Here is a 15,067-nt window from a genome sequence, read left to right as displayed (position 1 = left end):
ATGATCTGCTTTAGTTCATCCTCACAGAAAAGCAAACTTAGGGAGTCATACTCGTAGCGCCATCTGTTGGACATAAAAGCCTTAACCCTAGACAAAAATCCATTGTAGTTTTATTTAATTAATAAAAAATCTGCAGGTTTGATTAGTGGTAAACATTCCGGGGGTCATAAAGATGCTACAGTTAAAATTTGGTAACGATTTGTTCAGTAGTTTTCACGGTTAGTGGTCACAAACGAAAAATACGTTGTCTCTTTATATAGTAGTATAGATATAGATAGATATAGATGATTACAATGGTTTTATTCTATGTATTCATATAAATCGAATTTAGTAAGTATGTGTATAGGGGGCAAGATTTTTTCACTCAATTTGAAGCTTAATAACTCCTGTACCTTTTGTCAAAAATTTCTGAAATTTTGCAAGAGGAACATATTAGGAGAAAATGTTCCTAAAAATATTCATGAAAATCAGACCGTTGATTTTGGAGATAAAGCCACTTTAATATTTCATAGCCAATCTGAAAACTTACAGGTTATTACCATATTAGATATGAAAATAAATAAAGAATTCCGGAAACGTTACCAGATTTTCTTTAATTTCGATTCTTAACATACGACGTCATTAATGTACTCATATATTATTTTCTGGAGGAAATAATATTTTTTACATCTTATTTTCTGTGAATCTTTTAATGTTTCAATTCTCGCTTTCCATCGATACTTTCTTTAATTAAACTATTCTGAACACTAATATGCAGCAGGTGTACCATCCTTCTGCTCTGATATATACAATAGCTCTACGTGTCCTCTCTCTCTAAGCTCTAAAAATTTCGTTTGTTTTTCTTTATTTTAAATTCCTACAGTTCTTATAAGCGCCAAAATACCAAGCTGGCATTGTTATTTCTTTGATAGAAGAGTTTAACAGGTAACTCACGACTACGCAAAGCATCATGACTTCACTTGTAGAATAATTTGTAAGGAAAGTTTAGCGAATCCTTTCATATCCGAAATTCATTAGAAAACGGAAATATTATACAGATGTTAAGTAAACAACAACCCCAAATTTCGTCCGAGAAGCTGAATTTTAAAGTAAAATTTCTCTTTCGAAAATCAAAACCTCATACTGCGGACAGTATATATATATAAACTTTGATTGATCAATAGTTTTTTTTTCTATAACTGCTCTTAGATTATTAATATTATACATAATTATATAATTATAGAATATATCAGATTGAAAAATAAATAATTAAATTCTTCTGTTGTATTTTATAATTCTATATTGTTCTACTGCTTCAATGACACATTATAATCTAGACTACTTTTTTCAAAGGATGTAATTATTTTGTAAGGTGAACGTGTTTTAGGAATTGCCATAATAAACAGGTTAATTCTTTTGCAATCGATACAAACACAAAGAAAACTTTCATCACGTCTTTTATAGTTTATTTTATTCATCGTAAGGCATGTATATAATATAATAACGAGTGTGATTCAAGTCATATTCAACTATTTGCATTGTAAAATTTTGTTCTTCTTGTAAATAAATTTATTATTATTGAAGATTTTATAACATAAAATTAATTTATATATATTTTACAGTTATAATATTTATATCATGATTGATATTGATAAGAATATCGGTGATGTTAGAGACTTCTATAATGGGAAATCAGTTTTTGTAACAGGAGGAACAGGATTTGTAGGAAAGGTAATGTAAAATAATTTATTTTCATTTAATAAATTATATATTTTTATAAAATTTATAAGCATCTTAACGAACCTATTGATATGTATAAACTTTCTTATCGTTATATCTTCTGATATTAATGAGAGAAAATTGTGGAAATACGTTGAGATTTCATGTGTATTTTGATGAATGCTTTCCTTAAGTTTACAAGTATTTAAGTTATATTTATTTTACAAATAGAAAAAAAAAAACTTGATTTAATAAAAATATAGAATAAGGTGATAACAGTATTAAATATGTATAAATTTATCAAACGTGTGAATAATTTCAGAATAAATGGCGACAGTTTTTAAAATAAATAAATGTTTTAGTATTAAATCAGATAAAATTTATTTTTGATCGAAGTTTATTTTAGCACACATTTAAGCGTGAAAATGAATACACCTGTGGCAATAAAAACCACTAATAGATCATCACATTGGCCATTTAACCCAAACAGCATGAGTGAAATGGCCACAATGTCAGTGACAGACTCATTTACGTACAGTATACGTCGAGACTGTAAGTTATATCCAAAATGACACAGTCAAATGAGTTATGTTAAAATGTTTTCAGATTTAACAAATGCCATTTATTTATTTTTTGCACTGTGACCATCTATCGCAGAATTGGTTTAAGCAGGAATAAGCTATAATTAAGCTAATATTAAATGATTAAATAGTAATTTGGTCAAAAAGTAGATGATTAGACCACATTTTTGTGCTAAGGTTAGTTTCTATTTATTGATTCTAGTACAACAGTGTGTCCTAATCGTCCAAATTATATTATTTGATCATTTACTTAGTCCGACTTTATAGAAATTTAATAAAATATTTGAGTTAGNGTTAAAATTTGGTAACGATTTGTTCAGTAGTTTTCACGGTTAGTGGTCACAAACGAAAAATACGTTGTCTCTTTATATAGTAGTATAGATATAGATAGATATAGATGATTACAATGGTTTTATTCTATGTATTCATATAAATCGAATTTAGTAAGTATGTGTATAGGGGGCAAGATTTTTTCACTCAATTTGAAGCTTAATAACTCCTGTACCTTTTGTCAAAAATTTCTGAAATTTTGCAAGAGGAACATATTAGGAGAAAATGTTCCTAAAAATATTCATGAAAATCAGACCGTTGATTTTGGAGATAAAGCCACTTTAATATTTCATAGCCAATCTGAAAACTTACAGGTTATTACCATATTAGATATGAAAATAAATAAAGAATTCCGGAAACGTTACCAGATTTTCTTTAATTTCGATTCTTAACATACGACGTCATTAATGTACTCATATATTATTTTCTGGAGGAAATAATATTTTTTACATCTTATTTTCTGTGAATCTTTTAATGTTTCAATTCTCGCTTTCCATCGATACTTTCTTTAATTAAACTATTCTGAACACTAATATGCAGCAGGTGTACCATCCTTCTGCTCTGATATATACAATAGCTCTACGTGTCCTCTCTCTCTAAGCTCTAAAAATTTCGTTTGTTTTTCTTTATTTTAAATTCCTACAGTTCTTATAAGCGCCAAAATACCAAGCTGGCATTGTTATTTCTTTGATAGAAGAGTTTAACAGGTAACTCACGACTACGCAAAGCATCATGACTTCACTTGTAGAATAATTTGTAAGGAAAGTTTAGCGAATCCTTTCATATCCGAAATTCATTAGAAAACGGAAATATTATACAGATGTTAAGTAAACAACAACCCCAAATTTCGTCCGAGAAGCTGAATTTTAAAGTAAAATTTCTCTTTCGAAAATCAAAACCTCATACTGCGGACAGTATATATATATAAACTTTGATTGATCAATAGTTTTTTTTTCTATAACTGCTCTTAGATTATTAATATTATACATAATTATATAATTATAGAATATATCAGATTGAAAAATAAATAATTAAATTCTTCTGTTGTATTTTATAATTCTATATTGTTCTACTGCTTCAATGACACATTATAATCTAGACTACTTTTTTCAAAGGATGTAATTATTTTGTAAGGTGAACGTGTTTTAGGAATTGCCATAATAAACAGGTTAATTCTTTTGCAATCGATACAAACACAAAGAAAACTTTCATCACGTCTTTTATAGTTTATTTTATTCATCGTAAGGCATGTATATAATATAATAACGAGTGTGATTCAAGTCATATTCAACTATTTGCATTGTAAAATTTTGTTCTTCTTGTAAATAAATTTATTATTATTGANGACCGGGAAACGTATTTGTAAAATTTAAGTGATTTGTACAACATGGAATTCATATAAAACGGAATAATCAACAGTGTTATAGGGGGGTCGACTGTATTTCAAAATATTATTTTAAATATTTTAATTATAATTTTTTCAATAACAATATTTAGCTTTACGACAGATTAAAAAAAGAAAAACCTAATTTTTTCGATAAAGTGATATGTATTCCAGGAGATTTCAATTCCGAGAATATTGGTATTAATTCTGATGATTATTGTATGTTACGTAATAATGTATCGGTGATATTTCATATTGGTGCAACTGTCCGATTTGATTTAACTTTGAAGTAAGTAAAAATATTTAATTATATAAAATACGTACATTTGTTTATATACAATTCTTTAAAACTAGACTCAAAAAAATTGTAATTATTATTGGTATATCAGTTAGAAATCGCTATTTCCAATACCTTTCCTTCTATCACACATCGTTTATTGTCTCTCTTTTCAAGAGTGACGATACTGAAGTAACATGAAATCTCAAAATGGCGGTCTAATTAGTGTTGCCATCTCTAAACGTTTTACATTGTTGCCATCCTGCAAAAAAGTATCATATTATTAACTTTTATTAAAATACATAATAGCTGATAAGCTATGGAAAATAAACTCTACGGTTTACAATAAAATACCCTGTGTTCGAGGCGTTGCAAAACAATAGAAAAATGGCGGCCAGTTTTTATTAACGAATTATATTATTAAATTATGTTGATCAAGTGTGTCAAAATTAATAAATTGGTTTTGTTGCTTAATATTTACTGCCTCGACATAACAGAAACTGGTATCGAGGATTAAAATAAAGAACTAAACGAAGTATCGTCAATTAAAGTGTAGAATTACTAGGGAAAAACGAAGATGGCGAACGTGATCGCATTTATTCAGATGATATATTAATTGATGGAAGAGATGATACACGACCTGCAAAACTTAAAAAAACGTTTAAGAATCTTAAAAGCTCTGGTTAGAAGATAAATAAGGAAAAATATACATTTCTCTTACTAGCAAATGAGTATTTTGGGTTTAGAATCGATAAAGGGCTTCATCCTGCTATGGGGATTACAGAAGCTATACATAAAGCTCCATCACCAATGTAACATAAATTGCAATAACTATTATTTAGTACATAAAATGCTGTAAAATCAACATTACTCACCACCTTAAATATTAGATCTGTCAGCTCAACATATTTGTGAATAAGCTAACATCTCTCAATTTATTTGTCAGTATTTGCCACACCCTATTGAAGAACTCCCGCTACTATCAATTTAATATCTAAACTGTTTACTCTATTTTCTGTGTTAATATTAAGAGCCTGCGTTAAAAATTCCTCAAGAATAAATATCTTATTTACACTTTGCTTGTCCCCAAAATAAAGGAAACTGCTGAGATGCTATCCTAATTAACATCATAGGCAAACACTGAAAAGCCTAATAATTTCTCTATAATTTCTCTCGTTGTTCAACAGCAGAATAGTGATGAAGAACATCGACTCTGCCAGGCAAGTGTCACTCACAAAATGACAAAACTGAATAAAGATTCAGTACGTTGTTCCGAAATTCCGCTGCACTAAGTACTTTGCAATACCATATTTTGGGATTAATATATATTGAAATAATTGGATAAAAGTTCGGATAATCGTTCAGGGTTTGGGTAACTGAAGGAATGATCATGTCTTCGATATACCTTGTAAAATTAATTTTCATAAATATAGGTTAGTTCTTATTTCTTCATAATAGATGAGTTTTATTCAATATTACAATTCTTACTTTACTTTAAAAAATTAATTTCGTTTCTGTCATTCCACACATTCAGCTTTCTCTTCTTTAGTCGCCATTTTTGCTCTGATTATTGTTACCACGTATCTGAACTTTTACTCTCAAAAAATTCTTTTATATTACAGGTTTACAAATCAACTTTTTATATATTAATAGATTATACAATCACATGAACATTTTACATTGGAAAACACCTTTAAAGACACCTTATATGTATCTGTATATTTTTATTACTAAAATAAATTTATGTAAATTTCTTAATTAATTTTCTATAACTATTATAATATAAATAGTGATTTTAATTTGTAATTGCAATATTTATGCACTATATAAACTCTTTTACTATAGAAATTCGTTAGGAGTGATTAAAAGAAATGTATTATAAATGCATGTAATACAGTAGAGCCTCGAAAACTCGGCACTCGATAACCCGGCACTCCGGATAACTCGGCCATACCCTGGCAGGGCAAAAAAATCCTTAGTTAATTAATTGTCATGATAAAGTCAGCTTTATGCCTCACAAAGTATTTTTCTGAGGTCTGTCTTATCAGGTAAATTACTGTACACTATATATTCATTAATTTTCATTTTCATGTAGTAAAGGCTCTATGCCTTCGTAAAAGACGTACTTTTCCTTTGTTTAAGGGTATTTGGGCAGTTTATTCTCTGTTGTATTCTCAAGTAAACAATACATACAAGTACAGTACAGTATTTTCTGAGGAAACACTCGTACTTGTTTTTTTAACCCCATTCCCGATAACCTGGCATTTTCACAAACTCGGCCACCCTTCAGTCCACATTAGGCCGAGTTTTCGAGGCTCTACTGTACTAAATAATCGAGAAAATTTAATAGAACATGAGATTGGATCTTCATTCATATAATTTTAATTAAAATTTTTGAATTGAAATAACATGAACTTCTAGTTTACATAGGAAATTCTTATATCGTTAATCGAGGCCTTCTGTACCTAAGGTTTCCATATCTATCTCGCCTTTCATCTATCTAACTCAGTTCTCAAGATTAAGAAAGAACAGACAGACATACCAACACTCCAGTAAGAATTTATAGGTCTGCAATTTTAAGATAGCAACCAAATGAATTGCATTTCAATAAAACTTTATAAACACTCGATAATAACAAATGTTAACAAATACAGAAGTGTTATGAGAAAATAGAAGATATAAAATTAAATTTATTTATTTTTTCAGTTAAATATGTATTTTATTTTTATAGGTTTTGCTAGAGAAATTATTAAGATCATGTGATTTAAAGAATATTTACGTACTAATTAGAAACAAACACGGTGTAGACCCTAATTCGAGATTGAGAAAGGTGTTTGATAATAAGGTAAGTATCTTTTTTTATTTTTAATTAAATTACAATCGACCCCCTATAACACTGTTGATAATTCCGTTTTATATGAATTCCATGTTGTACGAGTCATTTAGATTTTACAAATACGTGTACCAGGCTGTGAACGGTTCATTTATTTGTAAAATCTAAGTGACTTGTACAACACGGAATTCATATAAAACGAAATTATCAACAGTGTTATAGGGGAGTCGACTGTATATCAAAATATTATTTTAAATATTTTAATTATAATTTTTTCAATATCAATATTTAGCTTTACGACAGATTAAAAAAAGAAAAACCTAATTTTTTCGATAAAGTGATATGTATTCCAGGAGATTTCAATTCCGAGAATATTGGTATTAATTCTGATGATTATTGTATGTTACGTAATAATGTATCGGTGATATTTCATATTGGTGCAACTGTCCGATTTGATTTAACTTTGAAGTAAGTAAAAATATTTAATTATATAAAATACGTACATTTGTTTATATACAATTCTTTAAAACTAGACTCAAAAAAATTGTAATTATTATTGGTATATCAGTTAGAAATCGCTATTTCCAATACCTTTCCTTCTATCACACATCGTTTATTGTCTCTCTTTTCAAGAGTGACGATACTGAAGTAACATGAAATCTCAAAATGGCGGTCTAATTAGTGTTGCCATCTCTAAACGTTTTACATTGTTGCCATCCTGCAAAAAAGTATCATATTATTAACTTTTATTAAAATANGTTATTATTGTTCGCCCGCCATTAATTACGTCAACATTAAAAGAACCAATTGAAGTAAGATTTGTTTAAATTACTAGTAAAAATTATTGATTTATATAACGCACGCCTCCTGCATATTACTTGGTATCAATTACGAGCATTCCGACCAGCAATGGAGTAGGCCAGCTTGATGAGGGAAAGAAGAAGAATACCCAAATTTATACAACTTATTAATTATTATATTTTGTCTCTAATGATTAATTGACTTAATTAATGTGGTACGTAATTGGCGTAATTGATTATTCCTGTAACTGTTGATTATTCCGTTTTATACGAATTCCATGTTGTACGAGTCACTTAGATTTTACAAATACGTGTGCCGGGCTGTGAACAGCTCATGTATTTGTAAAATCGAAATGACTCGTACAACATGGAATTCATATAAAACGGAATAATCAAAAGTGTTATAGGGGGGTCGACTGTATTGCTAAAGGAAAAGTATGATGTAGAGGGGCATGCCACTACTGATTTGAGGTGGAAGGCATATATTTTAAATATATTAAAAATATGATTAAAAATTGCAGCCCGGCTTCTTAACGATGTCACAATAAATAATTGCTCGTTTATTATAATTTATTAAACAATATATGAAAATATATAATATATTTCTAAACTCTTGATTAATTTTATCATTTTCCTTTAATCAATATTTAATTTAATTATTACTTTCCAGGGATGGATTGATCAATATAATCTTTTGGTGGCTTTCATCATTTCGGTAAGTAAAGTGTATTTTAAATTCTCGTATCTTTTAACCTTTTATTAATATAAATTTATTTGTAATTTTATAATTAATTATATATATAACATACTGATATCTAATTCTGAATATTAACGCTACTTTCATAATGAAATTTAATGCTAAGTTATATAGAAAGAACATAATTAAAACATTTTAATGGTTTTCTGTTCAATTTAATGTTGATTGCATAAGAATCATTCGGGAGTATTTGGAATGGAACACAAATTTACGCAGAATTTCGTTTTACATAGTTTTACTGACACTCAACACCACCAAAAAGAAAACACGTAAATGTACTGTATATCGAGCAATTATTTATTGTGACATGACATCGTCACAATGACGGGCTGCAATTTTTAATGTATTTAACATAAAATATATGCTCTCCACCTCAACATCATACTTACCCCTGTACATCATACTTTCCTGCTAGCAATCGAGTCATATCGATCATTTATCTAATTCTACTCTGGAGAAAATTTTAAATTGAAATCATATGAATTCCAGTCCAGATTGGAAATTCATAACTTTCCATATCTGGTCTGCATTTTTATCTATCTGTTCTCGAGATTAAGAAAAGACATACAGACACAGTGGGAATTTATAAGTCTACAAAGTTTTCAAATTGCAGCCTAATCAATCATTTTGGATACATAACGATAGTAAAAATACAATAAAATACAGGTTTAATATTTTAATTATTTTATGGTATTTTATTAACACGAAGATCACGGATGACAGATAATTCAAAGGAATCAAAAATCATAATGAAGAGTGTCTCAACCTTTCTATAGAACTGACTTTATTTTTATTGTTAATATTTATTTAATTTATTATTAATTTATTTTAACCATATTCTGAAATTATTATAGAACAATAATCCGAATTTGAGCATCTCTGCAAGATGCTAGATTCACTTTCACTTTTGGGGAGATAATGATGCCAATTCGAGTTGAGTTAAATGTAAATATACTTAATAATTATATTTTTATTTCTCTCTTCTTCCTCAGATGCCTACATTGTATATAATGCAGCTCCTAAATGTCTCTAATCTAGCTAGTTAAGGGCAATATACTTACATACTGTGTTTATTTCAACATTAAATTTATATTTAAGTATCGTATCGTGCCATTCGTAGGTGCAATTAATTGTTTAGATTTAAAAATAATTCTTTATACAGTACGAATGGTAGTATATCGAAAGGTTGTATGAGATTGACTATGTATTATGTAAGCGGAATGTAAATATATAATCAGTTTATAAAATACATAAATATTTAAATAATAATGTATAAAATCCTTCAAGAAAACGTTTTTAATTATAAAATATTCATAGTTAATGACGAAACTAAAGCATTGTTCATGTTAAAAGAAAGAATTTAAACAAAAGAATATATCCTATAACTAACCTATTTATAAATATAGAAAATTCGAAAAAATATATATATATTATTAATAAGTAGATCTGTAAGCTGTATTCCTCAATTTATAAGTTTTCTTTCAAGAAGAATATTATATAAGATAATAAAACGTCGTTAAAACTGAATATATTGAAACATTACATAAAAATTTAATGATAGATGATTAAAATTTTCAAGGAATCTAATTATTAAAATCGTAAAAAAAAAACCCGCCAATTTTCTTAACTTTTCCTTGTGTTGCTGACCCTAATTAAATTGACAAAATTGTAATGATGTATTTCCACTGTACTTTTGTATTAGAATTCAATAGCGAAAACACATTATTATTTATCTCGGTGACACTTGACATGGAAGATTTTGACAGGAAACCAGAAACGACATAGAGAACATCACGATTTTATCAATATTACAAAGGCAAAATAACATCAAGCTACATCCTGATCAGAATAATAAATTTAATTCTTTTTATGCTGATGAAAAATTTCTTCGAAATAATTTTCCTTCTATGAAATATTTATGTAGTTCTGCAGTTTCATTATATATATATATATATATATATATACAAAATAAAAATTCAAAATTTTAATTCTAAAATTAATCATGAAAACAAATGTTTGATTGAAAAGGTCAGTGTTTTGAAATATCTGTTGATTATAATAATTTGTTGAATTAGTCAAGCACTAAGTTCATGTTAATTTAAATTAAAATAGGAACCAGCTTAAAGTAGATAAAAATCATAAATGTCTTGATTATGTATACTTATATTACGATTTTTTTAAACCCATTCCATGAGCATTTTAAACGAATTACCAACTCGTTATTTGTGATAAAACGTTGACTCCGAAAGTAACGCTGTGGGTTTATTTGTGGAAATGTTTTGTGTATAGTCACTACATGAAAGATTGGATTGGATATTGAAGAAGACAACGCAACAATTGAGAGATCTACTATGAGGGAATACCTCCAGACAAGAATTTCTACGTAAAATTGGCGCCTTGTTAGGTGTTAAACATGTGAATGAAACCCGGAAAACTCCACGTGGCCAGTATGTGAATAGCGCGAACATACGACCATTATTCAGTGGTTTAATTCACTCATCCACTGTTGGGCTCCGGGTAATAGACAAGGGGTCCCCATCTTTGATTAAGTCCATAATAAGCATAGTCGAATGAAGTGAGTGTCAAACAATCCACAAAAACTTTTGAGGATTCCATTCGAACTCGAACCCAATTTTTCTGGAGTGACAGCCTAATGCAGTATCTCTACTGTATCGGTCTTTGCTGCTTTCATATTTATTACAATTTCATACATTTTGTTTTTACTTTATTTTTCACTTTATTCACTTTATTATTTCACTTATTTTAATTTTATATCGCATGTTGCTTTATCTTACTCTTGTACACTAGACTCTTCTGATAGTGAGTTGAAAATTATTTACTTAGAAAAATCATTGTTTAATATATTTTTTGTTATATTTTATTTTATTATTTATATTTTTTTATTTTATTTCATTACTAATTTTTTTTATTTCAGTTTAAATTGGAATGCCTATTCAATTATAAGTATAATTTAAATAACATTAAATCATTAATTTTTTCAGTTTGGTAAAGGGTTAATAAGAATAATTCCTGGGGATTTAATAGCGATAAATGAATATGTTCCTGTTGATTATTGCGCGAACATGACAATCGTTTCCGCTTGGGATAAAGCTAAAAAGGGGTAAATATAAATAAGAACTTTATCATTTTTATTCATAAACAAAAATTACTATTATAAAGTACCAAAGAGGATGATATGATTCAAAAGTCAGGAGCTATTAAAACTTCGTATTTTAGTGAACTTTGACCTTAAATACAGTAGAACCTCGAAAACTCGGCCTAATGTGGACCGAAGGGTGGCCGAGTTTGTGAAAATGCCGGGTTATCGGGAATGGGGTTAAAAAAAATAAGTACGAGTGTTTCCTCAGAAAATACTGTACTGTACTTGTATGTATTGTTTACTTGAGAATATAACAGAGAATAAACTGCCCAAATACCCTTAAACAAAGGAAAAGTACGTCCTTTATGAAGGCATAGAGCCTTTACTACATGAAAATGAAAATTAATGTATACACTGTGTACAGTAATTTACCTGATAAGACAGACCTCAGAAAAATACTTTACGAGAGCTTTTATACTTTTATAAAACTGTCTATAATGAAAATTAATTAACTAAGGATTTTTTTGCCCTGCCAGGGTGTGGCCGAGTTATCCGGAGTGCCGGGTTATCGAGAGCCGAGTTTTCGAGGTTCTACTGTATATGTGATTTTAACGAATATGTTCAAAATGACACAAGATTTTATTCTGAAATAAAAACATTTTATGTACATTTACAACTATGAAGTGTATAGATCGCGTGTAAACTATAGATGAAATTCTCCGATTGGATATGTATGACTTATATATATATGTCTGTGTGTGATATATGTGTGTGTGTGAAAGAGAAGATTCTATTGAATATAAACTCAACAATAGAATCTTCTCTTTCTCGAATTTTTTGGACAGAGTGTAAAAGATATATCCTTACTTCTGTGTCAGTCTGTGGAAGTGTAAATTGATCGCTCATATTTAGCAAAGTATTTCATAAAACTGAAAAATTTAAAAACGTTTTACATTATATCAAATACATTTAGATAATTTATGTCGAGGATACACGCAACATAGAAAACTTTAATGGCAAAACACTGGACACTTAGCGGATGGAATCTACATTTGAACCTGTCTATCTCGAACATGTTTATCTCGAAATTTATATTTTCCTCTGTATTTTCAGCCTAAATTCAATATATTTTCCGTATTTATCTTAAATAATTTTCTCCCAAAAACCTCTATATCTCGAAAGTTTTCTCATTTCCGTGAGATTCGAGATAAACGGGTTTAACTGTTTTTATATATAGAAATTGAAATTAATATTACTTTAACTTTGAAGTTTATACATGGCATTAATAGATTATTTCTGTTTTTTAAATAATAAAGTAATCGTGTCCGTGTACTGTTTGTTTTATATCTCAATAAATCAAATGTTCTGTGACGGCTACGATCCAAAATGGCGAATTTACTAGCAGAAAACGTTAGATGAATTATATACATTTAATTATGGAAATATATATAAATATTAAACCATATGTTAAGATGGGATTGATTTAAAGTGTTACAAAAAAAAAGAAATTTAGAATTTAGGGTGGCTTTGAAGTTTATCAAGGTTAAGGTCATATCTTTTTCTATTTGTTAATATTAGGTGAATTATTGCAGTGAAAAAAGAGCTATACAGTATGTTATTCACAATTTATATTGTGTTTATTAATGAGATAGAGAGGGATTAAAGTTGAGTCAAAAAAGTTAGGAACGGCTTAGAGAAGGGGATTAAAAGTCAATAGATTTAGTTCTTGGATTTCAAATATAGGCTGTGAAAGAAAAAAGAGAAAATTCCAACTATTTAAACAACATATTCGACATATTTACAGGCACATAATAACTTAAAGATGATTAGAGAATGATGAGTAAGAGGTTATAGGCCTATAATATTCTTCACTGTGTAGAGCCAATGTGAGTGTCATAAGAAATAATATAATTTCTCATGTCAAAAATACAAAACTATTTTATCCCAAATACTATTTCTCACTATACTGAATCAAGCCAAATTGTATAGCACACTTTATGTAGTATCAAAGTTAATAAATTATTTTTAAAATAGTTTGTCTTTATCTGGATTAAATTTCTAAGGCTATTTAAATGTATCAGAGAATAAGCTATGGTTTTCCCCTAATTAAATTATCATCCATATGTAGTAAAACAAAACAGTAAAATGCAAATTTATTTACTTATTTTACCATTACCTATTTATTAAACAGATATATTATACACAGAACATTATGTACAAAACTTTTATTTACAGTATGTAGCAATATAACAGTTTTAAACATTATAAAAGAGCTTTTTGTCTTGAAGATTGTTGAAACTAATACAGTATCTCAAATACTATAGTAACTTTAAAATAATTGAAGATTGCAATCTGATAATAGAAGTGTCATTTTTATATTACCAGTAGCATTCGGGACATTCCAATTTTCAACGCTGACTCAGCGCTGATCTCAACATTCGTTAAAATTCGTTCCTTTTTTTCAACGTTGAGGTAGCGCTGTTGTCAGCGCTGACTCAACACAATCAGCACTCAACAGATATGTTGACTGCTACTTTCCAATGAATTGTGGGTAATTGGTAAGACATTTAAATGGAATTCATCTTGCTAAGAATGGAATTATGGGAACTAAGCACTTCGTACTCGAGTTGGAACGTCGTTGATGACGTCAAATTGTTGACTTCAACACTCAACACTCGCGTTGAAAATTGGAATGTCTCGATTGTGATAAGTCTCTTTTATCTCTACTATAATATTTGAGATATTAGTTTTTAAATCTGGATAAATTAAATTGACATCCTCATCTGTAATTTAAAATCATGTTATTAATTGTTTTTATAAACCAAATATACTTTCTTTCTTTATACATGATATAAAATTTTAAAAATGTAATTACGAATACGATTTATCAATATTTGACAGAACAGTGGAAAAAGTTACAAAAATGCTTGAAAACGGTAAAAATACCTACTAATCAAACAGATAAACCAACTTCTCTCTGTAGTGCCAGCTAGCGACAACCTGACACACTAACTGTACAGTACTTGAGAGCATAGCGCTAGAGCAGTATAACTATCGATTACAACGGAATATGCAGCGTCCTCCATTGGCATAAGTTGTAAACTAAAATTGTCATTATAGATTTTACTTGAAAATGTTTCATACCATTCTGAATACAGTATAATATTTATGTGGAAAACGCATCTATTTACGGTCAGTTTACTGGAAAATAAATTTTTAAAACTGGGCCTGGTTTTTGAATCATCTTAATTATTAATTAGTATATATGTAATATATTTTATAATACTTCATTATTTCTTTTCTTGGT

The 15,067-nt window shown here is 28.5% G+C and overlaps 1 protein-coding gene across 1 annotated transcript in view; it reads left to right on the top strand.

Annotated features, from left to right (window-relative positions):
- The window catches only part of LOC111619046 (putative fatty acyl-CoA reductase CG5065), a 17,536-nt gene extending 9,783 nt beyond the window's left edge, over window positions 1-7,753 (top strand). Inside the window, exons 2-4 of the mRNA XM_023360688.1 lie at window positions 1,602-1,710; window positions 7,002-7,115; window positions 7,396-7,753. Coding sequence (XP_023216456.1) covers window positions 1,618-1,710; window positions 7,002-7,115; window positions 7,396-7,575 — 387 coding nt within the window. The 5' untranslated portion in view covers window positions 1,602-1,617 and the 3' untranslated portion in view covers window positions 7,576-7,753. The remainder of the gene's footprint in view (window positions 1-1,601; window positions 1,711-7,001; window positions 7,116-7,395) is intronic.
- The last annotated feature ends 7,314 nt before the right edge of the window (window positions 7,754-15,067 follow it).

This window comes from Centruroides sculpturatus, unplaced genomic scaffold (genome assembly GCF_000671375.1).
Source record: "Centruroides sculpturatus isolate CEXI.00-Female unplaced genomic scaffold, Cexi_2.0 scaffold97, whole genome shotgun sequence".
Classification (NCBI taxonomy): Eukaryota; Metazoa; Arthropoda; class Arachnida; order Scorpiones; family Buthidae; genus Centruroides; species Centruroides sculpturatus.
Note: the sequence above shows the minus strand (reverse complement) of the source record. Positions and strands in the feature narration are given on the sequence as shown.